This window comes from Myodes glareolus, chromosome 8, assembly GCF_982192425.1.
Source record: "Myodes glareolus chromosome 8, mMyoGla1.1, whole genome shotgun sequence".
In the NCBI taxonomy this organism is placed as follows: domain Eukaryota; kingdom Metazoa; phylum Chordata; class Mammalia; order Rodentia; family Cricetidae; genus Myodes; species Myodes glareolus.
Genome location: NC_142033.1, coordinates 14559530 through 14586491, shown reverse-complemented (window position 1 = coordinate 14586491; position 26962 = coordinate 14559530). Strand labels below are relative to the sequence as shown.

General features: G+C 45.6%; 1 protein-coding gene and 1 long non-coding RNA gene across 3 annotated transcripts in view; one reads left to right on the top strand and one right to left on the bottom strand.

Moving 5' to 3' along the window:
- Shroom3 (shroom family member 3) overlaps positions 1–26962 on the top strand; it is a 288498-nt gene that overhangs the window by 79686 nt on the left and 181850 nt on the right. For both annotated transcript variants that reach the window (XM_085691625.2, XM_085691624.2), the window contains exon 2: positions 25466–25620. In XM_085691625.2, the coding sequence (XP_085547751.2) occupies positions 25466–25620 (155 nt within the window). The remainder of the gene's footprint in view (positions 1–25465; positions 25621–26962) is intronic.
- Positions 20660–24805, bottom strand: LOC146893775 (uncharacterized). Its single transcript, XR_015002651.2, has 3 exons — positions 24680–24805; positions 21303–21411; positions 20660–21212 (listed from the first exon to the last, which is right to left on the bottom strand). It is a non-coding gene; the product is annotated as an uncharacterized LOC146893775 (long non-coding RNA).

Here is a 26962-nt window from a genome sequence, read left to right as displayed (position 1 = left end):
CAGCACATCTGTCTCTGGGAGAGACTACACAACTTCTCCCTGATTCTGCCTTCTTCCTCCCAGCATTCAGTTCAGTCTTACCCACCCAGCTCTCTCTATTCTATCATATCACAGACAAAAGCAGCTTCTTTACTCATTAACCAATAAAAGCAACACATAGACAGAAGTACCTCCCACACCACATGAGAGCATAACACATGGGCTGTGGCATGGTTATTACTTGCGGCTTTTAGGCAGATTTATAGAGAAAAATAAAGGCAGAGAGCAGAAAGATGTGAAAAACAAACACTTGAACCAGGAAAGGAGTGGTTAATGCAGACCAAGATCACTCCGAGTGAAAGTGCTCCCCATGTAGCCCTGACGACCCCAGTTTGGGCCTCATAACCCAAATTTATAAAAAGCTATGATGTGGTCTGAATGAGAGTGGCCGACACAGGCTCATATATTTACATGTGTAGTCCCCAGGTGGTGAATTCTTTAGGAAGGATTAGAGGGGTTAGAAGGATTAGAAGGTGTGCCATTGTTGGGGGAGGTGTTGACCAGATGTGGAACCAGCCCAAATGAGAGAAATATGTTGCAGTCAGCAAAGCTGGAAGAAAAGAACCATCTAAGTTCATTGTAACTGGACAGAAAGATACGGGATTTCAAGTATACTGTATTTTTTTTTTATCTTGATTTGGTCCAGTATTTCCTCACTATGACCCCTTTCATCCCTTTGGAATGGTAATGTATAGTAGATGCCATTGTGTGTTGGAAGTGTGTGATCTGCTTTTTTTATTTTGATTTTTCAGGAGATTAGAGTTAAGAGATTGCCTTTCATCTCAGAAGAGACTTTGGACTTTTAAGGAGTCTTGAGACTGTGAAAGGTTGTGGGAACTTTGAAGTTGGACTGAGTGCATTTTGCACTATGATAGGTTACAAGCCTTTGTGGGTCAGGGTGTGGAGAATGGGGGTCAGATCTGAATGAAAACGCCCCCCCAGGGGCTCATATAGTTACATGAGTGGTCCCTAGTTGTTGGTGAACTGGTTAGGAGGTGTGGCCTTGTTGAAAGAAATGTGTCACTAGGGGTGGACTTTCAAGTTTAAAAAGCCCAAGCCAGGCCTAGTGGTTCTCTCTCTCTCTCTCTCTCTCTCTCTCTCTCTCTCTCTCTCTCTCTCCCTGCTGCCTGTGAATCCACATATAGAATTCTCAGCTACTTATCCAGCACCATGTCTGCCTGTGTGCTACCATGCTCCCCATCATGAGGATAACAGACCGCACCTCTGAAACTGGAAGACAACCCCAAACAAATGCTTTCTTGTATGAGAGTTGCCAGGGTCATGGCATCTCTTCATAGCAACAGAACACTGATGAGGACAGGTGTGCATGACCATACTCATTGCAATCGTTATTGCAAAGATTAGCATCATTAAAAAGTAGCTTTTCAAAACTTGTACTGATGCCATAGGAACAGTGCCTTAAGGATGAGCTATTTCCTGCTGAAGGCTCCAATAAGAAACAGAAAATAGAAAAGTCAAAGTGGTGCCCTGCTGGAAAGGGTCTGTTCAAGATAGCTCAGTTCAGGGGATGGAGAGATGACCAAGGGGTTAAGAGCCCTGGCTGCTCAGCAGAGGAAATCAGGTTCAATTCCCAGAACCCAGATGTGACCCACAACCATCTGTAATGCCAGGCACAGGAGATCTGATAACCTCATCTGGTTGTCATGGACACCAGGCACACATGTGGTGCTCAGACCTCTGTGCACGCGAAGCACTGGTGTAGATCACCTTTGGAGCAGTTTGTAGTCTGTAGATGATTTCTGGATGGTGTCTACCAGCCGAGTGCCACTCTGCCAAGACAGATGTAGGCTAGGGACAGAAGTTAAAGAACTTAAAGGAAACATACCTGGAACTTCCCCTCAGGAAGCTTAGGATGTTGATTGACCAGAGTGCTCCTCCAGAGTCCATTTGACCTGTGAGAAGTGGATCCAAATCTTAGGATTTCATTGACTAGTTGAAGCTTACATTATCATTATTTATAATTTATATCAAAATCCGCATTGTGGAAAAGTAGCTAACGGGTATATTTATAAGTGGTTGATTACTAAGAGCAGTCTTTGCAAAGCAGGTTTGGAAGTTACGGCTGCAACCTGTTGATCCTTTAATAGGAAGCCTGTTAGCAAGGCAAATCTGCCACAGTTTGACTTTTAATCCTTCGAATCATTCCTCATAGGCTTGCACCTCAGTTCAGTGACTACCTTAGAGGATTCCACGCAAACAGGTGGTGTAGGAAAAGGTGCGTGGCTGCCTTTCACTTAGATCATTGTTTTTCTAGGCATAAATGACAAACACAAGGTAGAGCGTGTAAACCCAGAGAAAGTCTGTCTCTAGGTAAAGCACAGGTCACAAGAGAATCAGCTCGCACCTCTATGCTTCCCTTGCAGGGATTATGCAGCAGTGAGGACCAGATTAACAAGTGTCCCAGCCCAGAAGTTTCTCCCTGTGCCATTGTCACATGAACAGGAGCTAGCATGCTCTGGGGACCTGGCACTGCATAGCTGGTGTTTGGAAGAGGTAGACTTAGTATGTATGAAAGGAAAATTTACTGAGGAGTGCACTCGCTTTCCCGTATTAGCCTGGGGCACTGTGACAACCTATGTTTCCGGAGTAGTGACCAATAGCAGTACTGTTTGCTTAGCTTTGCAGTTTCTACCTTCAGTATTCTGAATGTGGCATTTGGTGGGGTTTTTATATAATAAATGTACCGGATTTTTTATTAAAACATTAGCCAAACAGTGACCTTGAAATAATTATTTTGGGGGGCACTTGAAAATTCGATCCTGGGACATAGCTCAGTGGTCAGGTATGGATTTAATGAATTTAACATTTGCAAGACCCTGCTCAATATCTTACATCAAAAAAAGTAAATAAACATGAACTAATATAACCAGGAGAATGCTTATTATCCTAGCTACTTGGGAGGGTGAGATAGTTTAGGAATTCAAGAATAGTCTGGGCAACACAAAAAGAAACTTTGCCATGTATAAAACAAAAACAGACATAGATCAGAAGTTCAAGGTCACTAAATAGCGAGTTTGAGGCCAATGTGAGGTACATAAAACCATGTCTCCCCACCACCACCACCAAAGAAGAGCTTACCCTATGGAGATATTTGTGAAGATTTTGCAATTGCCTGCAGATAATTTAATGAAATCCTGTTGCATAAAAAGTGTTCTCTTTGAGGAAACAGTTTGCAAATGAATGTCTCTCACACGGAACTCTAAACTGACCCTGTATGCAGACCTTTTCCTTGAGTGCGTGGTGAAGTGGTTTATAGACATGCTGGGAGACTGAATCCTTTGCTCTCCATGAACTGCCATAACATGCAGGAGATGAGACGTCCCAGCTTTCTTATCTGTCAGTCATAATTAGGTTTTCCTCATGGAGATAAAATGCAGATTCCCTCAAGGCGTTCAGCGTGGCACTTAGTAAACGGCTCCCAACTGGCAGGATGTATCTGCAGGCCCTCACAGTCCCCCACCAGCCATCTAATCTGGTCCACATGGGGGGGACATGTCTGAATGTGAGTCACACACACACACCCCCTCAGGGTACAAAGGGAAGGGTGAGAGCCATGAGCAAAACCATCAAACAATCTGCTCTTTCCAGGAAGGCCAGGCCATCCTAGATGGAATGTGATAGCCTTTGGGGCAAACTCCAGCGCTGTCTGCCAACTTAATCTTGAAGACTTCCTGCCTTTTGCAGTAGGTAACTGGGAAAATATGCACCCTTCAATTCCTCTTCCCTTGAGAATAATATAAATCTCTCAAATTTGTGATCCTATTATACTCTGTGTCTGGTAAAAATGAAGAGTTGAGGTTGAGATTGTTCTGATTTTTATACATGTAACCTGTCTTGAGAAACAACCCCATGGAAGTTTATTCCCTATTCTACGTTAACTGTGGGGACAGAAACATCAGGGTCAAATAGGTGCTAAGACTATTAACAAAAGGCAGAAGTCTATCTTACATTGAAATGGGTAGAGACTGTAGAGATGACTCAGCAGTAAAGAGTCCAGGCTGCTCTTCCAGAGGTCCAATTCCCAGTACCAACATGGTGGCTCACAACCATCTGTAAGTCTGATTTCAGGGATCTGATGCCCTCTTCTAGCCTCTATTGATACTAAACATGAACATGTTGCTTAGACATACATGCAGGCAAAACACCCATACACATTTTTTTTATATAATTCTCAAAAGAAATGTTTAATTGTAATGGGCACTTGAAAATGGAAGATGGTCTAGGTGCGTCCCAGAGACACTCAATGGTGGTTGTCTCTGACCAAAAAAAAAAAACCAGTACTTTCATGTTTCCAGACATTCCCTTTGGTTTCGAGCAGCTCATCAGCTCCAAGGCAAAAGACAGAGCCAAAGAATCTCTTGGCCGGTTACACGTCATCTTGCAGGATGCTGTTGTCCTAAATCAGGGATGAATTTAGGAGGACAGAGAATATTTAAAACATACCCACCCTGCTAAAAAAGAATTGTATTAAAAAAGAAGTACAATCTTGTAAAGTAAGTACATCAAAATCTACCTTTTAATTGCTTGGACATGAAAAACAGCACGCAGGGCCCAGTGTAGAAGCACACACCTTTACTCTCACACTTGGGAGGCAGAGGCAGGTGGAGCTCTGTGGGTTTGAGGCCAGCCTGGACTACTACAGAGTGGGTTCTAGGCCAGCCAAGGCTGTGCAATGAGACTCCATCTCAAAAGAAAAGAAAAATCACAAACAAATATTATTTACTCTTCTTTTAGTTTGGACACATTATGGGCTGCAGGTGTGTGAGGGTCTGCACACAGGGCAGAAGTCAGTCTCAGATGGTCCGTAGTTACTATTCACCTTGGATTTCTCTTGAGATGGGGTAGCTCACTGGCCTGGGATTCACCAACTTAGTTAAGCGCAATGTCGGGCAAAAGCCAGTCGCTCAATAAGTGTTGATTATTGTCCTTGGCAACAGACAATAAATAGACTTATTCAAAGGAATAGAAAGTTAGCAAAAGAGTGATGTTCTGATGGAGACAATGGTGGCACACCAGACAACAAATACATGTCATTGTCACCCAGCCCCAGAGGTGGTCAGCATGCTTGGCTTGCAGTTTTTACCATGATCACAAGAAAATGCATTGTGTGACGGTGTCCAGCACCATGGTGGCAGCTAGCACCGTGGCGGCAGCTAGCACCATGGCGACAGCCAGCACCGTGGCGGCAGCCAGCACCATGGTGGCACCCAGCACTCTTCCCATCGCTGTCCAGAAGCTCACCCCACAGGCTGTGCTCCTCTATCTTCGAGGCAATAGGAGATGGATGTTTGGAAAGTGAGAAGGCCAAGTTACGGTATTCCTCCTATCTGTTCCCAGTGTGGGTCCTGGGGCTCACTCCCATCTGGGCACTCCATCTTGCTTGCCAACCTCTCCAGCCTGGGGTTGTGGCTCTGGTTTGTGAGATCCCCCACCTGCTATGGAGCCAGTTCTGTCTGCCTATTCTGCCCTAGAGGATAATTTTATTTCCTGCAGTTACTCTGTCTGGTCAAGGACAACACTCAACCTTCCCACCCTGGCAAAAAAAGAATTCTGGGATATTTAGTGAGCGTTTCAGATAAACCACAAGACTGTGGTAGGCCCTATGTAATCCGACAGGGCGTCCCTGCCCTGGAGGAATTCGGTCTGGTTGAGAAGACAGACACACAAGTGAAGAATGTGAAATAGTCACCCACAGCTCCTCCAGTTCTCAGTCTTTGAGCCTGAGTGAGTGGGAGTCTGGAAGGGAAGCTTTTTAAAGAGGTTACAGTGTAATAAAGTCGAGAATACAGACACTGGGGGCTGGGGAGGTGGTAAGTAGTCTGGCCATTACACCCAAAACTTCAGCAGACAGCACTTAACAACTTGCACATTAACAAGGCGCTCCTTTATTGAGCTGATTAAATATGCATAGAAAACCAACTAACAACAGAAGCTGGTCTTTCACCCCTCATTAACGGACACTTAGCAGCTAACCCATCCTCATAAAGTAGCAGGGAGGGTGTCTAGAGCCGGTGAGAGACTGTAGTGATACCAATAGCTGGGTTGACATCGCTTCCCCGTATTCCTCTCTCACGCAGCACCAAGTTTTAACTGATTAAGTTATTTGGGCCACAAATTCCACACTGCAAAAAGTAAATCAGAGTTCCAGGGGGTCAGGGGAGAAGAATAGGTCAGAAAAGAAGGGAGAAATGGCAAGCTGACAAAGATGACAGATGTGGGGGGTAGGGACACCCCAGCAGCTGAGCAGGACCCAGAGCTACAGCTCATGCGAGGGAGGTCTCAGAGTACAGGTTTCAAAATGTTTGGGCCACCCAGTGTGGAGTTTTAGGAAAAGGTCCTCTTAAGTCAGGTCACTGAGCAATTGCTTTCCTCTCATTTTCTCGCTGGCAGAGCCCTCCTGGTGCCTCCTTAATGGCGAAGAGAAGCAGCAAGTGGCTGATAAACATCAGCGGGCTGGGCCACTTGATGGAATTTTTATCTTGCAAAAAGTAGGTCCTGGATGATGAGTTGAGAGATTGCCAGGAATCCCTGGAATCTAATTAAAATCTCAGTTGAAAACATAAAGGTTCCATTTTAGAGTCATGGTGGTGGTGGGGGGGGATGGTATTGAATCCTTTACTCTGGCAAATGTTTGAGTTGTTTAACAGTCATGCATTCTTAGCTTGCTGTCAATTAAATGCGGGGTTGGGAACCTGTGATGCGGTGGCTCAAGCGTGGTTCTGAGGGTATCTTTTTTATTTTACACAATATTTTTGATCGTGTTCCAGATCCTCCCCACATCCTTACCCACCCGACTTCATGCTCTCTCTCTGTCTCAGAAAAACTGAACAACAAAACCCCCAGAAAATAAAAAATAAATAAATAAAAATTAGAAAGCATAAAAAGACCACTAAACAGGGGATTCGTTGGCCAGCTGCTCCTGGTTGTCATGGGGTCTGCGCTGAGGCGTGGTTGGTGTACACAGGGACACGCCATTGGAGAAAACTGGTTTTCACTTTCCCTTCGTTATCTCTGCAAATAGCTTCACGGCTCGTGTTTGGCTTAAACCTGGGCTGGTCTTGTATGTGCTGCTGTAATCTCTCATGAGCATCAGTCCTGTTGTGTCTGGAAGATGTCTGTTTCCATGGAGCCATCCATCCCCTCCGGCTCTTACAACCTTCCCACTTCCTTTTCTGCTTAGACTCCTGAGCCCTCAGGGGAGGAGTTTAATGAAGACATTCCACTTGGGACTCAGTGCTTGAAAGTCTCCCTCTGTCCTCACTGTCCAGTTGTGGGTCTCTGTTAATTACCATCTACTGTAAGAAGATGTCAACAAAGGCTGCACTTTTGTTCCCGGCCGCTCAGACCTGAATAATGACACAGAAGCTATATTAATTACAACACTGTTTGGCTGATGGCTCAGGCGTATTTCTAGCTAACTCTTACACCTTAATTCAATCCATTTCTATTTTTCTGTGTATCACCATGAAGGTGTGGCTTACCGGTCAGGTTCTGGTGTCTTTCTCCTTCAGCAGCTACATGGCATCTCCCTGACTCTGTCTTCTTTCCTCCTCTACCTCTGCTTGGATTTCCCACCTTGCTATATTTAGCCCTGCCATAGGCCAAAGCAGCTTCTTTATTAATCAATGATAATAAAACTTATTCATAGCATACTGAGGGGAATCCCGCATCACCAAGAAGCTTCCCTGATGAGAGTTGTGTGATACACTGATCCATGGATATAGCAATATGCCATTAGGAGTCATTTTATTACTATGTTCTTTTATCAGAATAATAAGTTTTTCTCTAGGTCCCTACCTACAAGTCTCAGGTTCTTGACTACTTCGCAGTGCCAGGTATGGGTTCCATCTCATGGAGTGGGCCTTAAATCCAACCAGAAAATGGTTGGTTTTACCCATAATGTTTGTGTCACTATTGTACCAGGATACCCTGCAGGCAGGATGCTATTATAGGTTACAGGATTTGTAGCTGGTGATCTTGGTGATTATTTTTCTCCCCTGGTAGTTTGTAGAATACCTTCCAATACCACAAATGCTAGTCAGTAGGGGATGAAGCTTCTAGCTGGGCGCCAGCTTGGTTTTTCCATACTCTGTGACATGAATAAGTGTTGTCTTCAGCAATATGGCCTTACCATCAGGTTGTGGAGATTAATCAATAGCCTTGGCAATAACCTATGGTATTTGGGGGAGGGGTTCTATGGTAATTTGGCCAATGACTCAACAAAATGTAACCCATTCCTTGCACTGGAGGGGGTTCTGCTCAATGGCATACAATGTCTAGTTGGGGCTTTGTCTCCCTCATTATATGGTGACTCCATTTAAATTCCTGTGCGTATTGTGTAAGCTTCTATAGTAGTGCATTTCCATATGGTTTTGTAGTGTTAGTTGTGAAGGTAGTTTTTTCTTAAAGATTTATTTTGTTGGTATGTGTGTCTGTCTGTCTGTGTGTGTCTGTGTATGCCCATGTAGGGTAGACACATATATAAAAATGTTCTCAGGTGCCTGACAAGGGTATCAGATTTACTAGAGCTGAAATCATAGGTGGTTGTTTGCTTCCCGGCACCCATATCAGGAGGCAACTCCAGCCCTCTACAGGAACAGCAAATGCTTTGAATCACTGAGCAATCTCTGTAGCCCTTGGGTAGATTTTTCATTAAACACTTAGCAATTACTAAAGATTAAAAAAAATCATGAGGGGGCTGGAGAGATGGCTCAGAGTTTAAGAGCTCTGCCTGCTGTTCCAAAGGTCCTGAGTTCAATTCCCAGTCAACCACATGGTGGCTCACAACCATCTGTAATAGGGTCTGGTGCCCTCTTCTGGCCTGAGGGCATACACACAGAAAGAATATTGTATACATAATAAATAAATAAACATAAAAAAATCATGACTTCAATCTTATTCTGTGCCCCAGTTATCTATAAAAAATAAATGTAATTATCCTTACCTCATGAGTTCTAAGAACTAAGCCAAAATAAGAGGTTCCTGGCCTTAGGAGAACTTCCAAGTTTGAATGTCTTTCTCCTCCCTCCTCTCTGTCACTCCAGTTTCCAGATCACCGTACCATTGCCATTCTCTGGAAGGTCTCCAGGAAGCAGTGAGGCCAGTGTAAAGAAATCCGGGGTGGGGCAACGCAGGAAAAGAGGTTACAGAAACAGAGAGACTGTGGTCAGCCTAGGAGGGAAGACGGTGGTGTAAACCCATAAATTCAAGACCAACCTGGACTACAATGAAGTAAATTCATGAGCTTCTAAGTGGATTAAGAACTACTCATGGTTCTTTACTGATTTTAGATTAAAAAAATTGAATTGTATGTGTCTTAGTATGACTGTGTGTGGGTATGTGCTCCGAAGTGCAGGTGCCCACAGGAATCAGAATGTGTCAGATCCCCTGGGGCTGGAGTTACTGGCCAGTGTGAGCTGCCTGATTGTGGTGATGGGGACCAAACTCAGTTTCTCTAGAGGAGCAGCGTGTGCTCTCAAGCAATGGATGCAGCATTTCTCTGGCTCCTAGATATTTTTTAAAGACAGTGTGGGCATCTGTTGGGTTAAAAAAGCTACTGAGGTGGTATGTGTAAGAATCAGAGCTTGCCTTCCACGTACAAACCAGAGTAGTTACAGGGTAGAAAGGGCTACAGGAAATGAGACTGAGAAGCTGCCCCCTTTTTCTGACCCAAGATTGACAGTTGCTAGGAGTGAGCAGTGCTGTGAGCAGTGAGTCAAGGAATGTCAGGTGACCAGTGACATCATCTCTGATGGCCAGCATCATCAGGGGGCTGCACAGCTGGGGTCAGCAGCAAGCTAGGCTTTAGTTCTGGAATGCTAATTAATTACTATGATTTTGGAAAATTGTTATTGTTTAACCAAAATGGAACAACTTCTCAAAATGACATGGTCATGGCTAGCATTCTGGACTTTTATTTCTATAGACAGATGGAGAAGGGGGCATGATGGAGCAGTTAGCTCATCCCTCCTGGGAGAGGCTGACATCCTCATTAGGGGGTTCTTGATATGGGGAATTGTGGAGGAGGAGGAAACTATGAAGAAGCTGGTTTCTTCCTCAATGGTCTCCAAACCTACCAATGTCTATCTGGCTACCTAACATTCTCCCCCAAGTGCTGAGACCCTAAAGTCATTTAGAATATGAACATCAAGTCAGTCTGACTGCTTCTAGTGGCATTGGGGGTGTAGAGATGTTTAGGGTCCCTACGTGTATTGACTTTCAGGTCCTGGAGGGTCAAGGAGACTCAGATAGAATCCATTTGCCCTGGGGCCAGCTGAGTATGAATCCACTGTAAACAGTAGGTAAGATTAAGACAGCAGTCGAGTACACAAGGTCCTTAGATTAATAACATCAGCACTAAACATTATAATAGACTCAACACATTTTCATGATGAAGATCCAGAAGTCCAGGTTCATAGCTGTTGGGCAATGACGTGGTGGTGGTGGTGGTGGTGGTGGTGGTGGTGGTGGCGGTGGCGGCATCTATAGTGTTCAAATGAGAATATCTCCCCATAGGCTTGGATGTTTGAACACTTGTTCTCCATTCAGTGGTGCTTGTTGGGAAGATTTATGAGGTACAGCCTCAGGGTGATTGATGGGAAGAAGGAACAGAAGTTCTGGTAAGTGCAGGAGCCCCTTGGGGTCAGAACCCCAAGTGGCCAAGAGTCCTGTAAAGGCACAAAGGGCTGCCAGAACCCCCAGGGTGGGCAAAGCCTAAGGTACTGCTAGAACCCTGATAGACTGTTGGGTTGGTAAGGGGAAAGAGGACATGCAGGTAGGGAGACGCGTATCTGCAGATGGCATGACCTGACCCTCTGAGAGGACAGAGGCTGACTCCAAGAGTCGATAGCAGAATGGGTAGCAGAGGAGAGCATGGCTCTAAGAGTTGGGGAGTTGGGGAGGGGGTAGAGGAGGTTATAGGGAAGGCGTCAGAGAGTGAAGATCGTTTTTATTGGACTCATTATGAAATCGTCCTGAAGTCGGTCCCCTTAGTAGTTTTGGAGCAGAGTATTTTTCAGAGGAGTCACAGAATCGAAACAATCCCAAAGCCCGTATCTCTCTACTCACAGGATACAGCTTGGTAGTGAAAAGCCACTTTCTTCCTGCTATCGCTTGGTTAAAACTTGAAAATATTGTGCTAAGTAAAATAAAGCCAACCATAAAAGGCCATGTCCTATATGACGTAAATATTCTGAATAGGCAAGTTTATAAAGATAAAAAAAAATAGATTTGAGAGGCCCAAAGAGATAGCTCACTGCTTAAGAACACTTGCCACCCTAGCAGAGGAACTGGATTTGGTTCCCAGCCCCATATGGCAGTTTATGCCTGCCTGTGACTCTTAGTTCCAAGGGATCCAACACCCTTTCCTGACCCCTGAGAGCACCAGCTGTGTGTGCTGCATTTGTAAACATGAAGGCACTTACACATACACATTGAAATTAAACTCAGTTTAAATAGACTTGTGTGGAGCTGCCAGCAGTAGGAAGATGGGGGGAGGGCTTGTGAAGACCGTAGGCACAGTGGCTCTGGGAACAGTGTTAAAAATATTCCGAAGTCATTTATGGCGATGTTTGTACAACTCCGTGAGTAAACGTAAAACCCACCGGGTTGTGCGCTTTACAAGGGTGAACTTTACAGCATCTAAATTATATCATAAAGCTGTCAACAACAAATATAAACCAAGATAAGAGGAGGTGGTCAGAGAAGCTCTCGAGGTTGAGAGGGGATAGTGTGTTTGGCGGTGTTCAGAGCTAGAACCTGACCATGGAAGTGAGTAGCAAGGCTAACTAGGCAGGGGGCCAAGAAAGACAACGAGTGCTAGGGGGTTGTATAGGTCATGGGTCCCGAGGGGGATAGCAGGAGTCACCCTGGCAGTAAATCTGCCAGTGAGCCAGGAGGGAGAAGTCTCCACAGGATGAGGAGGGCAGCCTGTGGGCTTGCAGATGGCCACAGGGCAGCCTAGCATGTGGGGTTGGGGTACAGGGCGGGGGAGAGAGTGGTAGAGTAGGGAAGTGGGTGGGAGGGGACTCTAATAGGACGTTCAAAGCCGGTGTGTGGTTAGAGAGGGGTCTGGAATTTGGAACTTGGAAAGGATTCAAAGGCATTCTCAAAGACCTGGGGCTGCTGGTTGCTCTCCCTTTTATTCAGCCATGCAGCGCAGTGTACGTTTGCTCTGTTGCTGTCACTGCTGTCTGCTCACGGGGTCCTCTCAGGAGGTGATGCTGGATGGGGCCGAGAGGACTTTGGTGGCCTCTGTCTGGTGACTGTATAATGACTCCCCTTCCAGCAGTCTTACCAGCACCTGTCGCCCTGAAGGTGGTTGGAGGGCTATGCTGACCAGTCTGCACCCACTGTGGACGCCATCCTGGCCTTCATTATTTAATTACACCATGGAAGCATCTGCCTCAATTTCTTTATTGATTCTTTGATAATCACACATTACGCACCCCAACCCTGCTCCTTTTGCAGTCTTTCCAAATCTGCCCTCTACCCTTACAGCCTCCGGGCAGAAGCAAAACAAAGCAAAGAAAGAAGAATAACAGAAAAAAACTTTTCGCCGACACCCCTGGGCCACGACCTGCTCCTCTATCAATCCCTGCCTTCTCTCGGAGTTGGCGCGTCTCCAGCTCCGCCATACACGTGCCGCTCTGCTCCTGTGTCCTCCCACCTCTCCATCACGTGTTGGTTGCAGTGGCACTGGAAGCTGCGGCATGCCATGCAGTAGACCCTTTTTCCAAACAGCCTGACTTGCAATGGTCATTGCATTGAGTCCTTGGTGTGGCTCACGGTCTCTGGCTTCTGCTATGCCATCAATACTGGACCCCTCGGAGACTTAGCTCACACATCCTGCCGTTGCCCAGGGTCATGGAGATCCTGTGGCTATGACCCCATTGGATTGGCTCCTTCACCCGCTCCAGCAGCTCAGTGGTGGGTGTGTGTCGAGATGGGCCAGTTCATGGCCCTGATTTCGGGCCTGGGTGGGAGCTGAGCTGATCAGTCCCTGGCCTCCCTTCCCCTCAGTGAGGCTTCCTCAGTGTGTTAAAGGGTTGCCTATTGAGAGCGGAATGGGAGGGATATGGTGGACTTTGACTTCAGGTCTAAGGCTGCTCTTGAATTTTGGCTCTGCTATTTCTAACTTAGTCTACGTGGGCGTCGTCTTAATTAGAGTTTCTATTGCTGTGATAAAACAAGACCAAAACCAACTTGGGGAAGAAGGGAGTTGTTTGGCTACAGCTTAAAGTCTGTTATCCAAGGGATTCATGGCAGAAGCTTGAGTCAAGGACCTGGAGGCAGGCACCAACACTTTTTCCTCATTGCTTGTTTAGCCTGCTTTCTTATAGCACCTAGATCTCTCAGCTACAGTGAACCAGACCCTCCATATCAACCATCAATCATTAATCAAGAAAATGCACACAGACTTGGTGATGGGGGCATTTTCTCCATTGAGGGCCCTAATTCCCAAATGACTCTTGCTTGTGTTGAGTTGACATAAAACTAGCCAGCACAGGCGCCTTACTTAATATTGCTGGGCTTAGTTTGGTGATTGACAAAATTTGTGTTGGTGAGAATGGATTCTCAAGGTGCTAACAGGTGATAGACACAGCTGGAAACTCTCTTCTCCTCCTCTTCCTTCCCTTGCCCCCGTCCCCCGTTCTGTTGTTGCCCCACCTGCCTGCACCTCCAGAAACCCTGTCTGACCGGATGTCCTCTCTAGGGACGATTGAATGATTGAGCTGATTTTCAAACTGGCAGGATCACTAGAATCACATTATTTTACTATGCCTTATAACATTTCTCAAAGTTTGGGTTTGGAGAGGGGTTGTTATTTTTGTTTTATTTTGTTTTTAATTGGACTGGAGGTGTGGTTCACTGGTAGAGTCTTTGCCTTGCAAAACAAAAAACAAACACCTCAAGTGTTTTATAAAATATTTCTGATCTTTTAATGTAGAATATAGAAAATAAGTGTTTGCATTCTTGATTTACAAAGAAAAAGATAAATGAATATTCTTATGTTTACTGGGCCTGTTTTTCTGCATGCTTTACATGCAATCATTGATTTAATGCCCCTAGCTGTTCTGTGGAGTAGTACTAGCTTTATCTCACATGAAGGGGAACAAACCAGAGAGATCAAATAACTTGTTGAAGGTCACATAGCTTCTCAGTCTGGGGGACGATTTGAACCCGACCATCTGGCTGTGAAGCCTAACCTCCCTATGACCACTGATAGATGGCAAGGAAACAAATCATGTTGGGAGCTACAGAGAGAAGAAATCTTTCTCCAGTTGGTGCTCGGGTGTCTTTCTGGCCTCTGGAATCTCTTACAGTGTGTAAATATTGGAGGCTCACATTGATGACTAATAGGATGCTATTGTTATCCTAGACAGGCCTGAGAAGTCCTCGAGAGCTTTATTACCCCGTTTCCTTAGAGCTCAACTACCTCAGCCACCTCTGAGAATTCTTTTGCAGAGACAAAGAAACCATTTCCTTGGAGACAATGGTAGACACCCTTGTCATATGACATTCCTGTCCGCTGCAAGCCAAGTTCCAATAATTAATATTAAGCCATGTGTGGTGGTGTGTACCTTTAATCCCAGCTCTTGGGAGGCAAAGACAAACAGATCTCTCTCTGAGTTCAAGAACAACCTAGTCTGTGTAGAAAGCGCAGGTCAGCCAGAGTTGTTGAGTGAGACCCTCACTCTCTCCAACAGACAGACCAATATTAATATTAAAAACAATACTTTGGCCAGAAATGATGGCACACACCTTTAATCTCAATGCTCCACTGGGGAGGCAGAAGCAGGTGGATCTCTGTGAGTTTGAATCTACGTAGTAATCTGTGAGTCTGATCTATCTACATAGTAAGTTCCAAGCTAGCCAGGACTACATAGTAAGAACTTGTCTAAAAAAAAGTTTACTTTATAATACATGCTATATACATATAAAGCATATAAAATACATATGTAATTTAAAGATTTGATTTCCTTCCCAGACTGAGCTCTGTTGATGCGGCATGTGATTCTTTATGTTTTGAGACAGGGTCTGGCTGCTATGGCACTCACTGTGCAGTCCTGGCTGCCCTAAAACTCTCATCATTCCCCAGGCCTTGGCTTCCTTGGTGCTGGGATACAGGAGTTTATACCACCCTGCGTCTTCCATGTTCTATGTATCTTACTCATGCACATAATAATAGCTGATCTGTGGATAAACACACGGCACATGTAGAATGGACTGAAAACATAAATATAAACAAACTAAGGTGGTGCAGAAGGTCTTTCTTTAGGAACATGGAATAAACATGCTAAGAATCCTGGAATTACTTCAGAAATGGTTATAAAATAGAAATAAATGCCTTTGAATATAAAGGAACCATTTGTCATAGTCTCCTGTCTGAGTGGGAAAGAAATGGTGTCTCATCAGCTTAAGAACAGCTTTATCTCTTGCTCATTCTTTTTGTTTTCATTGGCCTATGTATGACTACATGTGTGTATGTTTACATATGTGTGTGCAGGTATATGTGCACATATGCATGTGAAGGCCAAAGGCTGACAATCAGTTTCTTCTTGATCGCTTTCTGTTTCATTCACTGAGGCAGGGTCTTTCAGTCGAGCCGAGTGCTCACCGATAGGGCTGGTCTAGCTCGCCTGCTGGCTCCAAGGACCCCCTATCTCAGCCTTCCCAGGGTTGGAATTATGTGGGTACTGGGGGTCTGAACTTGGTTCTTCATGTGTTCACGACAAGTGCCTCACCTGCTGAGCTGTCTCCCCACCTCCTATTTCTTGCTCGTTCTCATATCCATGGTGTGTTGGGACAGTCGCTGGCCTTCATTACTCAGCCGTCGCTGGCAGAGTAACCGGTCTCTCCAGCGTGCTCAGTGACGGCACCAAAGGAAAGGACGCCTGGAGAAGTGGACGCAACATAGCTTCCTGAGCAAGAATCATCAGCCGGAAACAGCTTCCTGGTGCCACCCCACTGCAAGGCTTCCAGCCTCAGACCAAAGGAAAGAAAGTTTCCTTCATGGCCAGGGTGGGAACTTGGGGACTCATTTTTTTTTCTTTTAAGTATTAGGGATTGAATTCAAGGCCTCCTGAACGCTTACATAAGCACTCTACCACTGACCACTGATTTGTAGCCCCAGCTTTTTGTATTTTTAAAATTTTAAGACAGAGTCACGCCAAATGGCCAAGCCTAGCCTAGAACTCGCGATCTTCCTACCTCAGCCTCTGGAGTAGCTGAGCTCATGGACCTGTGCCATCTGACCCAACCTCAGGAATTCTTAATGAGCAGCATCGGTGACACCCCTGGGCTCCTCAGATTTCCAGTGTTGAATGCTTTAAAACAAACACAAAGCAATTGAGAAGGACATCTCTGCCTTTCAGATTTTGCGGTGGCCCTTGGGGCTCAAGGCTCCCCACTGGCCGTCCCCTGTGTTTTACAGTGCAACTGCAGAACTCCTTTGTAGATTCACGTTTCCTGCGGCTTTTGTCTCCAGGAGCTTTAGAGCCAAAGATGAGTTTGTCTAAAGAATCTTGCGTTAAAACAGGGGCTAAAATGTGATCTAAAATGATAGAAAGTTGAAAACCAAGGTGATGATTTATGCAAAGAAGTTTATTTAACCTTATCTGTGAAAAAGCAATAAAAATAAAAGAAATTAAGATACAATTGTAACCCTGGGCTAATCCTCAGAATAATGGACGAAGATGGCTATCCCATCCTGACTTCTTTACAAACTTTTAAGATAATGCTTTATTTTTGTGTTTTGCCTTTTTTAGAAGATGTTCAAGTTAGCTATTCCATTGGTTAACTCCATACCCTTGTGTAATTATATCATTGGTTAATCATAGCATTGGGTAATTATATCGAGGGGTAAGTACCGTGGGTTTGCGTTTCCTTTGCTTGTTGGGTTATCTGTCGTCCCACATCCAAGCTGGCCATGATGGAACTGTTGGAGATGGAGCTGGACACCAGGGGTGTGGGACGCTCACAGCTGCTTGCCTCAGTTGTGAATATCTGTGAGTGAGTTTGGCCGGGCCACCTTACAGAACCATGTACCAACAGTCACATGGGTAATGAATATTCAGGTGGGTGATGAGACTTCCCATCCACGGAGTGTATTCTTGGGTTTTTTTTTTTTTACTTTATTGTTTTTCATTTTGCTCCGATGCCCGTAGCTGCTTCCTCTGTTCTTTAGTGTTGCTAAGGAGTGCCTCAACTCCATTGTACGATGAGGAGAAGAATAAATAAACAAATGGAGACAAACACTGACTGCTCAACTTTCTAATCACCCCCAAGCTGGTTTTATTGAAACCAACCACCTTGGAGAAGCCAGAGTCAGGCACTTTCTTGCAACGAGGACAGCTGAGCGGGCACGTTTTCCCTGGTGAAGCTTAGGGGTTGGCTATCTTTGATCAGATCTCTTCTCTTAATGAGCAGAAAATCCTAAACTTAAGCATGGCTTGGTTTTCAGCCACTGCAGCTATTCAGATGTTCTATGGGGGTGTTGCTGAGTGACCTTCCACCCTGGGACCTCTCTGGGAAACAAAAACTTCCTTCTAAAGCGAGACTGTCCCCTGAGCCTTTATAAATCAAATTAACTCTCAGTCGTAACTTAAGGAAAGTAAACCCTGTCCTGTTTCATCAGTAACTGTTGTAGGAGAGGCTGCTTGTCCATTTCCTGAAATAACCACACAGAAACTGTATTAATTAAATCACTGCTTGGTGCATTAGCTCTATCTTCTTATTGGCTAGCTTTTACACATTAATTTAACCCATTTCTAGTAATCTGTATATCTCCACGTGACTGTGACTTACCAGGTAAAGTTCCATCATCTGTGTCCAGCGGGGCTACATGGCTTCTCTCTGCTTCTGCCCTTCCTTCTCCCAGCATTCAGATTAGTTTTCCCCACCTAGCTCTGTTTTACCCTATCAGGCCAAGCCAGTTTCTTTATTAACTAATGGTATTCACAGCATGCAGAGGGGAATCCCACATCAAGCCCCTTCCCCCTGGTGTCTCCAGATGCCAACATATGCATTCTTCCAGTGGACATGGTCAGAGAAGAATAAAACTGACCTAGCAAAATTGAGCAATCCATGAAGCATGCCTCAGGAGCCCTTGCTCTGTGTGGTTACTCATACAATTCTCACATGATCTTAACATGGTTTGCCTTGTGGTCCCACATTAGGGTAAGGAAATGCTTGTTCAGAAAAGATGCACATCACGCAATATGGGGAATGACTTCATCCTGTGCTGGTCCGACCCCAGAGCTCCTAGTCTTTATTCACGGCGCTGCCTCTGCCCCACTTCTTTTGTTTCCCATCTAGGTTATTCGACCTAGGGGAGGATAATATACCCTTTATCCTAAAAATAACAGAAGCAAGTTTTTACATGGTTTTTCATACTATCTTGGTCACTGTTTTATCGCTGTGAGGAGACACCATAGCCAAGGCAACTCTTATAAAAGAAAGCATTTAATTGAGGACTTGCTCACAGTTTCAGAGGTTTAGTCCGTTATCCTGGTGAGAAGCATAGAAACACACAGGCAGACACGGTCCTGGAGAAGTACTTCATAGCTGCATCCTGATCTATTGGCCATGACAGAGAGACTCTGGGCTTGGCAGGAACTTTTGAAACCTCAAAGCCCATCCCCAGTAACACACTTCCTCCAACAAGACCACACCTCCTAATCCTTTCTAATAGTGCCACTCTCTGGTGACCAAATATTCAACTCTATGAGCCTGTGGAGGCCATTTTTATTATTTTTGATTTTTTTTTTTTTTGAGATGGGATTTCTCTGTGTGACTTTGGAGCCTGTTCTGGAACTTGCTCTGTAGACAAGGCTGGCCTTAAACTCCTGAGTGCTGGAATTAAAGGCATGCGCCACTACCACCCAGCACTATGGAGGCCATTTTTATAAAAATGGTTCCCAAAGGTCCATATGGAATGGCACTATTAGGAGATGTGACCTTGTTGGATGAAGTGTGTCATCGGGGGTGGGCTTTGAGATTTCAGATGCTCAACTAGGCCCGGTGTTGTTGGGAGCTGTGACCCCCCAGATCCTGAATTCCTTGTAAACAACTTGTTTTCCCCTGCTCTGAGTTTCTACAGTTGCTCTGAGCACAAGACCCTCAAGAGTTCCTGGTGGCAGGGGAGTGGTTTCTGGTGCATTTGGCTGGGGCGTGGCCATCCCTATATAAGCTGCCCCTGGACACAATAAAGAGGGTATTCTTGGAGCATTCTGGCATCAAGGATGATCTGTGTTTCAATCTCTAGCCCCTTGCCCCATTCACAAACTGTGTGGTGGCACAGATGGGCATGGTGCGCCGCACAGTGTCTCTCTCCTCCTGCTGCCTGCTGATCCAGATGTAGAACTCTCAGCTCCTTCTCCAGCACCACATCTGCCTGTGTGCTACTGCACTCCTTGCCATGACGATGATGTACTAAACCTCTGAACTCTAAGCTAGCCCCAGCTGAATGTTTTCCTTTATAAGAGCTGCTGTGAGTATGGTGCCTCTTTGCAGGAATCAGACCCTAACTAAGGCACATACTAAAGCAGCAGACATGTATTTCCATCTAAACAAAGCTTTAGAACATCATAATTTGTATCTGAAGTGGGAGGCAACATTTCTGTGTGTGAGGCTCTGCCCCATAGTACAAAACAGGCATTACCCCTGGTTCATAGATGAGAGGCCCATTCAGGGCCCTGTGATGGAGGGACAAAGTTGGGATTAGAGCATTAGATTCGTGAATCCCAGCCAACTGTGCTAAGCCATGACACATACCACTGAAGGACCCAGAAAAGAATTCATCAATGAAGGAGACCTATGGATCCAACCCTAGATGAGAGATGGATGGGAAATGAGTGGTAGGTGCCGTGGCAGTGTCGTTGTTATGCCATTCAGTGCCCAGAACCCTATCTGTCTGTTTTGTGACCCAGCGGTTAGCATGGGGCTTCTCAAAAGGCTGACTCATTGCACAGAGCATGGGAGGCTGAGAACAAATAGATGCTGGGAGGATCTTTTTATTTATTTCATTGTCCAACTTTGTGTACGGTTCAAAACAAAGGATGTCCAGTGGTTTATGAGTAATAATGACTCCTAAAGAATAGAAATTAACAGTCAAAACAGTCCAAGGGTTCTTGATTTATTTTTTATCTACTAAATAACTATATATATAAAACTTGGCTACTATGACCAAGAAAAGTAAAGGTTTATTCTGGATAACAGTTTGAGGGGACACCATCCCTCATGTTGGGGAAGGTATATCAGAAAGTGGGTGAAGTGGCTAGTCAAAAGCAGAGAGCTTACAGGAAGTGGGGCTGGGCTACAAAACAGCAAGGCCCTCCCCCAGCAACCCACTTCCTCCAGTGAGGCTCCACCTCCTAAAGGTGCCACACCCTTCCCAAATAACGCCATCACCTGAGGACTATGTGTTTAAGCACATGAGCCCATGGTGGGGGGCACTCACAATCAAACCACTAGATCCTTTTTCTCTTTCAACCTGCCCTATTTTGCTTATCACTTTAGCATAATTATTGCTCTCAACAGAGGGCATGCCTGTTCTCAAATCACCAAGAAAATAGCAAAAATGTCACTGCACACTACATAATATGAATTGTAGCTTTAATGAACCACCCTCCCTTCCTGGAATCCTACCATGCCACAATGCAGGGGGAAAAAGCGAAGAAAGGAAAACGAATCCATCAAGAGTTTAGACAGCACATGCAGGTGTGATTCAGGTGTACAGGCAGACTGGCTGGTTGGTTTCCGGGTCACCCAGGCCCTCCGCGGGATGAGCTGGATTCTGACTGGATTCCATATAGAGCTGAGATGGGCAGGGGCTGCCAGCTTGCTTTCCCATGGCTAATCTGTGGCTGCTGGTAAACCTATAAGCCTACGCAATGGGTTCCGGTGCTTGGATCCCCAGAGAAGGCTGAGAACACAGAAATGTGGAGTGTCGGGTTTCCTAGGTACTCGAGGGATTAGACTGACAAGTGAAGAAGTATTAGTCTGGGGCAAAGATCTGGGGGATTCTCAGAGGCAGCGACCGGGAGGATGTGGGCTTTGAAGTCTGTCTGGAATTCCACGGCCGGCTCTGCTTTCACTAACGTGCGGCCATGAGCAAGCAGTTTCACTCCTCAGAGCTTCAGTATTCTGGTCTAGAAATGAGAACTTATGCAAATTTATTATGAACCAAGTGATTATAATAACCTTACAAAGACCTTGTAACTATCAAGATGATACAGTACCATATTGGAATACGAGGCACCCAATACTTGGTCACCATGACGATGATGTTTTGCTTATCTAGATGATGAATCTTAGTCACCGATCTTTGTCCCTGCACTGGTCTGGGCACTGAGAACAAATTAAGACAGGCATAAGTCAAAGTTCTCACAGTCTAACATTCAAGTGAAAGACAGGTAATCAGTAAGATATATAATAAAAATTACTGATCATGGGTTTGGTGGCATGGCCTAGCAGGTATTTGCTGCCAAGCCTGACTTCTGAATTCCAGCCCTGAATCGCACCTAGTAGAAAGAGAGAACTGGCTTCTCTAGTTATTCTCTGATCTCCGTGCACACATATGCCAACCTACATACATGCATATGTACATAAATGTTAAAAATGTGTATACATATTAAGTGCTGGTCATGGAGTAAGCTAAGGGAGATGCAGTTGGAAGGAAGATGAAGGTTTAGGCAGGCATGGCTGTTGGTATAGCTCAGTACGAGGGCACTTGAATCCAGATGCAAGGCTCGGTTCCGTCTCTAGCACTGGGGGGACATGGAAGCAGTAGGGGCGTAGTTGGGAAATGCCGCTTTCAGCTTGGACATGATGATAAAGTCAGGTGATCACTTGGGCAGAAAGCCTTCCAGAAGGAGGCAACCTCAGACAGATCCTGAAGTGAGGCTATGCCATAGCCCACCAGTCTTCCACCACAAGGAGAGAGCTGACTCCGTGAAGTTGTACTCTGTACTCTGGTACACAGCTTCCCCCCTACCCCCTCCACACACACACACACACACACACACACACACACACACACACACGCACACACGCACACAGGCTGACTTGGCTGTTATCAGTTTGTCACCTCAACAGCTCAATTTATCATTTGTTATGATGGAGACAATATTGATACAGTCAGTCACAGCTGTGTTCTAGCCAGTAGCTTCAACTTGCTTGGCAACCATGTTTATTACCAAATCATCAACAAACATTGAGTCCACTGGCTTGGCGCTAGCAAATGGACAGGCAGAGAAGGGCTGGCAAGCGTGAGGCAGGGAGAGCTGTGGGTGTTCTAAAGCGCAATCAGATAAAACATCAGCCTTCATTTAACCTGAATGGCTGGCATGTGGCAGACATGGGCTCCACACTTATAAAACTAGCTCCATTCAAAACCCAGGCTCGGTCTGCCGGGTGAGACTCCCCTTTTTGGAGTACAGTCCTGGTAGATCCCAGCACCAAGCAGTGTTCCTCCCTTTCCTAGAAATTGCCTGGCCTCCCAGAGAGAGTTGTTTCCACGGGTCAGCTGAAGTGCCCTTAAGATAAGAAAAAAATCCAGCTTGTTTTCCCTGGGCTGCCTCTCTGGCACCAGCATTGTTAGTTAAAGATGTGAACTATACTAAAAATGTTCTAGAATGTAGAGTCCGGGAAAGAGGCTCCTCCCCGGGTCTCAAAGAGTGCTTAGCAATGTTAGATGCTCAAAAAACACGCGTGAATGGATGAAAAAAATTAAAGTTTTTTTTTTCTCTCTCTCTCTCTTTAGTTTCTAACCTGTGGAGTTTAAAACCAGGAAATAGGATGTGGTCAGAAAGATGGAGGGAAAAGGCGGGACCGAGGCTTCTCTCTAGACAGTAGAAGTTGCTCATAGGAGGCGTGGTCGAGATGCATGGAGTCTGTCTGGGTTGACAGGAACCCCTGTCATAGACTAGAAACACGAAAGGCAATAGAGAGCCAGGTACTAAAACTATAGGCTCAGGCTTGTGCAGAGGATCCATGTTGGAACAAAGATTTAAATGTATCTCTGGTGATAGTGAAAGCCCGGAGACATGAGTCACCGAGAGATTGTGTGGGGATGTTGGAGACTGAGGGGTAACCTAGTAACAGGGCACGAGTCTCTGGGATCACTCCCAGCAACACAAAACAAAAGCGTGTAAGTAGCTGCCCAGTGTTTTACTAAGAAATACCTTTTCAAAACACGGTCTCAGCCTCAGCTTCTCCAGTTTCGTAAGTTAATATGTTAATTAACCTTTAAAAAGTAAGCATTTGGGAGGCTGGAGAGTTGGTTCAGTGGTAAAGAGCGTGGGTTCCTCTTGAGTGTGACCTGGGTTTGATTCCTGTCACCCACATGGTGACTCACAACCGTTTGTAACTCTAGTTTCTGGGACGCTGACCCCCTCTCCTGACCTCCAGACACCAGGCACGTGCATAGGGAACGTACGTACACTCGGACAAAACACTGAGGCACATAAAGTAATAAATCAATTTAAATTTAAAAATATATATGTATACTAAGGTAAGCGTCTGGGAGCGGAGACGTAACTCAGTTGGTAGAGGGCTTGTCTAGCATACACGAAGCCCTAAGTTTTCTATCCAGCATCACAGAAACTGATGTGGGACAGCCTCGACCCCTAGCGCTGCGGAGTGGGTCTGAGTTCAGCCGGGGGTATGGTAGATTTTGCCTCAAAAAATAAAACAGGTAAACATGTTGAGTGAAGATGGAATTCAAATAGCACTTACCTAGCGTTGTGTAGGGCCCCGAGTTCCAGCCCCAGCCCCGTAAAACATGAGACAGTAGTAATAATAAAATGTTTGTTTTGTCTTGTTTTCTGGGGTATGGCAGTGAACACCTTTAATCTCAGCACTAAAGAGGCAGGGGCAGGTGATCTCTGTGAGTTCTGGTCCAGCCTGGGCTACATATCAAATTCCAAGTCAGTCAGAGCTCTATAGTTAGAACTTGTCTCGATAGATAAATGACCTATTTAGCTATTAAAACATTTTTTTAAAAAGCAATAAAAAGTAAACAGTTTATACCTAAAAGTGAAGTGTGAAGAATTTCTGGGGAACTCTGTAAATATGAGAAGTGGGGGAGGGGCTTGGAATGTAGCTTAGGCCCCTGGGTGGAAACAACAGAGGACAAAAAAGAGGTAGACAGATGAAGCTCTCCAGCTCTCTTCCTTCTAGTGCTTGTTTTCCTCTCAGCCCTCAGGGAACATGAAGGACACTCTGGCGACAAGCTCTCTCCTGCTCTCCTCTTCTAACTTACAGAAAACGAAGGTTTGCTTTGCTGTTACTGGAGTTTTTGGCAGTCTTGGTGCAAAGGCCTGGGTGCCCTGGTGTTCAGTGTGCAACCCAGCCTGGCCTGGACTTGGAGTGAACCTCCTGCCTCGGCCTCCTGAGTAACGGGCTCACAGGCGTGAACCACCCTCCCGGCTCCTTTGCTTTTTATTGTATGTAATGTACTTTGGTCGCATTCCCCCTGCTCCCCTTTCTGACCCCTCTCTCTCTGTCCCACTGGTCTCTGTTGTCTTCCAAAATAGCCCCTTTAAAAAACTGAGATTCCCCACATGGAAAAAAAGTGTGCTCTCTCTGAGCCTGGAACAGGATGGCGCCCAGTTACCTGAAAGATGATGCAGACGTTCTTCACGGCTGAATGAGACTATTGTGTATGCGGCCCGTATTGTCTTTATCCACTCATCCACTGTGGATTCTAAACTTGATTTTCTTCTTCATATAAATGCTGACCTCAGGTCCATTTAATTCAAATTGCTGGTAAATTACGCAGTCAGAATTCAATTCCACAACCTGCACTTGGGGAGAGCCCGATCCACTGTGGTCAGCACTCTGTGCCCTCATCTTTTATCTGCTTGCTCAGTATTTTGTTCGAATCTTAGACAGCCAGTAACTAAGATGATAAGTCTATCATCTTTGAACAGCAGGGTCTTCACGCTGGGTGACTTGTGAAAACAGTGGCTTCCACTTTCAAAAGTTTCATATGGTGGATCTAGCAGATTAAAGGCCAGCCTGAGCTACATGAGATTCTGTCAAAACACAAAAACCACCTTGACTTCTAAAGGAATAAAAACAGAAACTCCAAGAGGATTTGGAGAGGGGACGAGGGTGTCCAGAGGGCCCTGGGTTTGTGGCCTCCAGGTGAAGGCCACATTCATCCATTCAACTGTTTGTGAGGGCCCTCTGTGGGCAGTCAGGGTCACAGGCGCTGGAGAGAACAGATAACAGGGGCGAGCCCTTTACTTCCTCAAGATTGTGCTTGGGCTGGGTGCAAGGGGCATGGCTGCCGCTCGTCCGCCCTGCTCTGCGTCTGTCCAGGCATGACTCAGAACAGGGGAACTGACCCCAGGCTGGACACAAGTTCACTGTGGTGCCCTCTCATCTCTCTGAGCAGATTGAAGAAGGGGGGAAAGCTGACGTGGTCAACTCCGGACTGCAAGCTGGGGACGAAGTCGTGCACATCAATGAGGTGGCACTGAGCAGTTCCAGGAGGGAGGCAGTTTCCCTGGTGAAAGGGTCCTACAAGACCCTCCGGCTGGTGGTGCGCAGGTAGGTGGGCTGGTACCCCTCCCCCTATCCCTTCCTGCACTGCCTGACATGCTGCATAACCTATCTTTAATGTCTTAGTGAGGGACGTGCTGTCTGGGTTAGGGTGGTTTTTTTTTTTTTTTCCTTTCTTCTTGCCTATGCTGTGGGATGGGACAGAAAGTGAAGTGAAGACATTTGGACACGGTTTGTCTCTCTTCGAAACCCTCCCCCATTTTCCGAGTTAGTTTTGGCTTGTCACAGAGGAACTTCACTGTCCTTCCTAAATTCTAGGTTTGATGGCTACTAGCACATCCTAAGTGTGGCTGAAGCTCTAAGCAGCCCTGTGTTCTGGACCTAGAGAAGGTGGTTGACTAGTTTAGGTGATTTGGTTAGCTGTGCCTAGAACTCAGAGCTGGAAAACTGGTGGAGTCCTCTTGTTTAGACATCTTAGGAGTGATGGATTCTTTTTTGGGAAAGGCTTGCTTGTAATTTTTTAAATTAATTGATTATTTTGTGTGTGTGTGTGTGTGTCTGTGTGTATGTGTACGTGTGTGTGTTTATATTAGTTTATATGTACCATATGCATGCAGGAGCACAAGGAAGCCAGAAAAGGGTATCTTTTAAAAAATATTTTTTATTGATTATTTGGAAATCTCACATGCACCTCTATCATGCTCACCTCCCAGTCTTCCATGTCTGCTCTCCTCCCCCATGACCTCCCCGCCCCCCGAAAAGAGAAAATCATGGTGCGGGAGAATTGTCTGTATTCTGTCAATCATATTTTAAATAGACACTGATTGACCAGGCAGGAAGTGTAGGTGGGTCAACCAGACAGGAAGTAGAGGTGGGGCAATGAGTACAGGAGTATTTTAGGAAGCAGGAAGCTCCCTCCGCAGTTCTGCCCAGACCACCGGAGGGACAAGATGTAAGCTGCCCTGCTGAGAAAGGTACTGAGCCATGTGGCTAACATAGATAAAAATAATGGGCTAACATAAGTTATAAGAGCTAGTAAGTAGCCTGAGCTAATGGACCAATCAGTTTATAATCTTATGGAGTCCTCTGTGTGATTTTCTTTGGGGCATGCCGGCTTGTTGGGGTACCAGGTGGGACAGAAACCCCAACAAGCTGGCCCTTCATGTTACAAAATCAAATCCATTTTATGTTGTACATTTACTTACCGGAGCCTGGTTAAATTCTTTGTAACTGCCTCTTTGTCCACCTGTATCCATGCCAGAAACTATCAACTGAGGAGATCCGTGCAGTGGCTGGAGAGGTGTGGGGCCAACTCTCCCTCTAGGGGCAGGAAAAGGGTATCTTAATCCCCTGGAGTTACAGAGGTTGTAAGCTGCCATGTGGGCGCTGG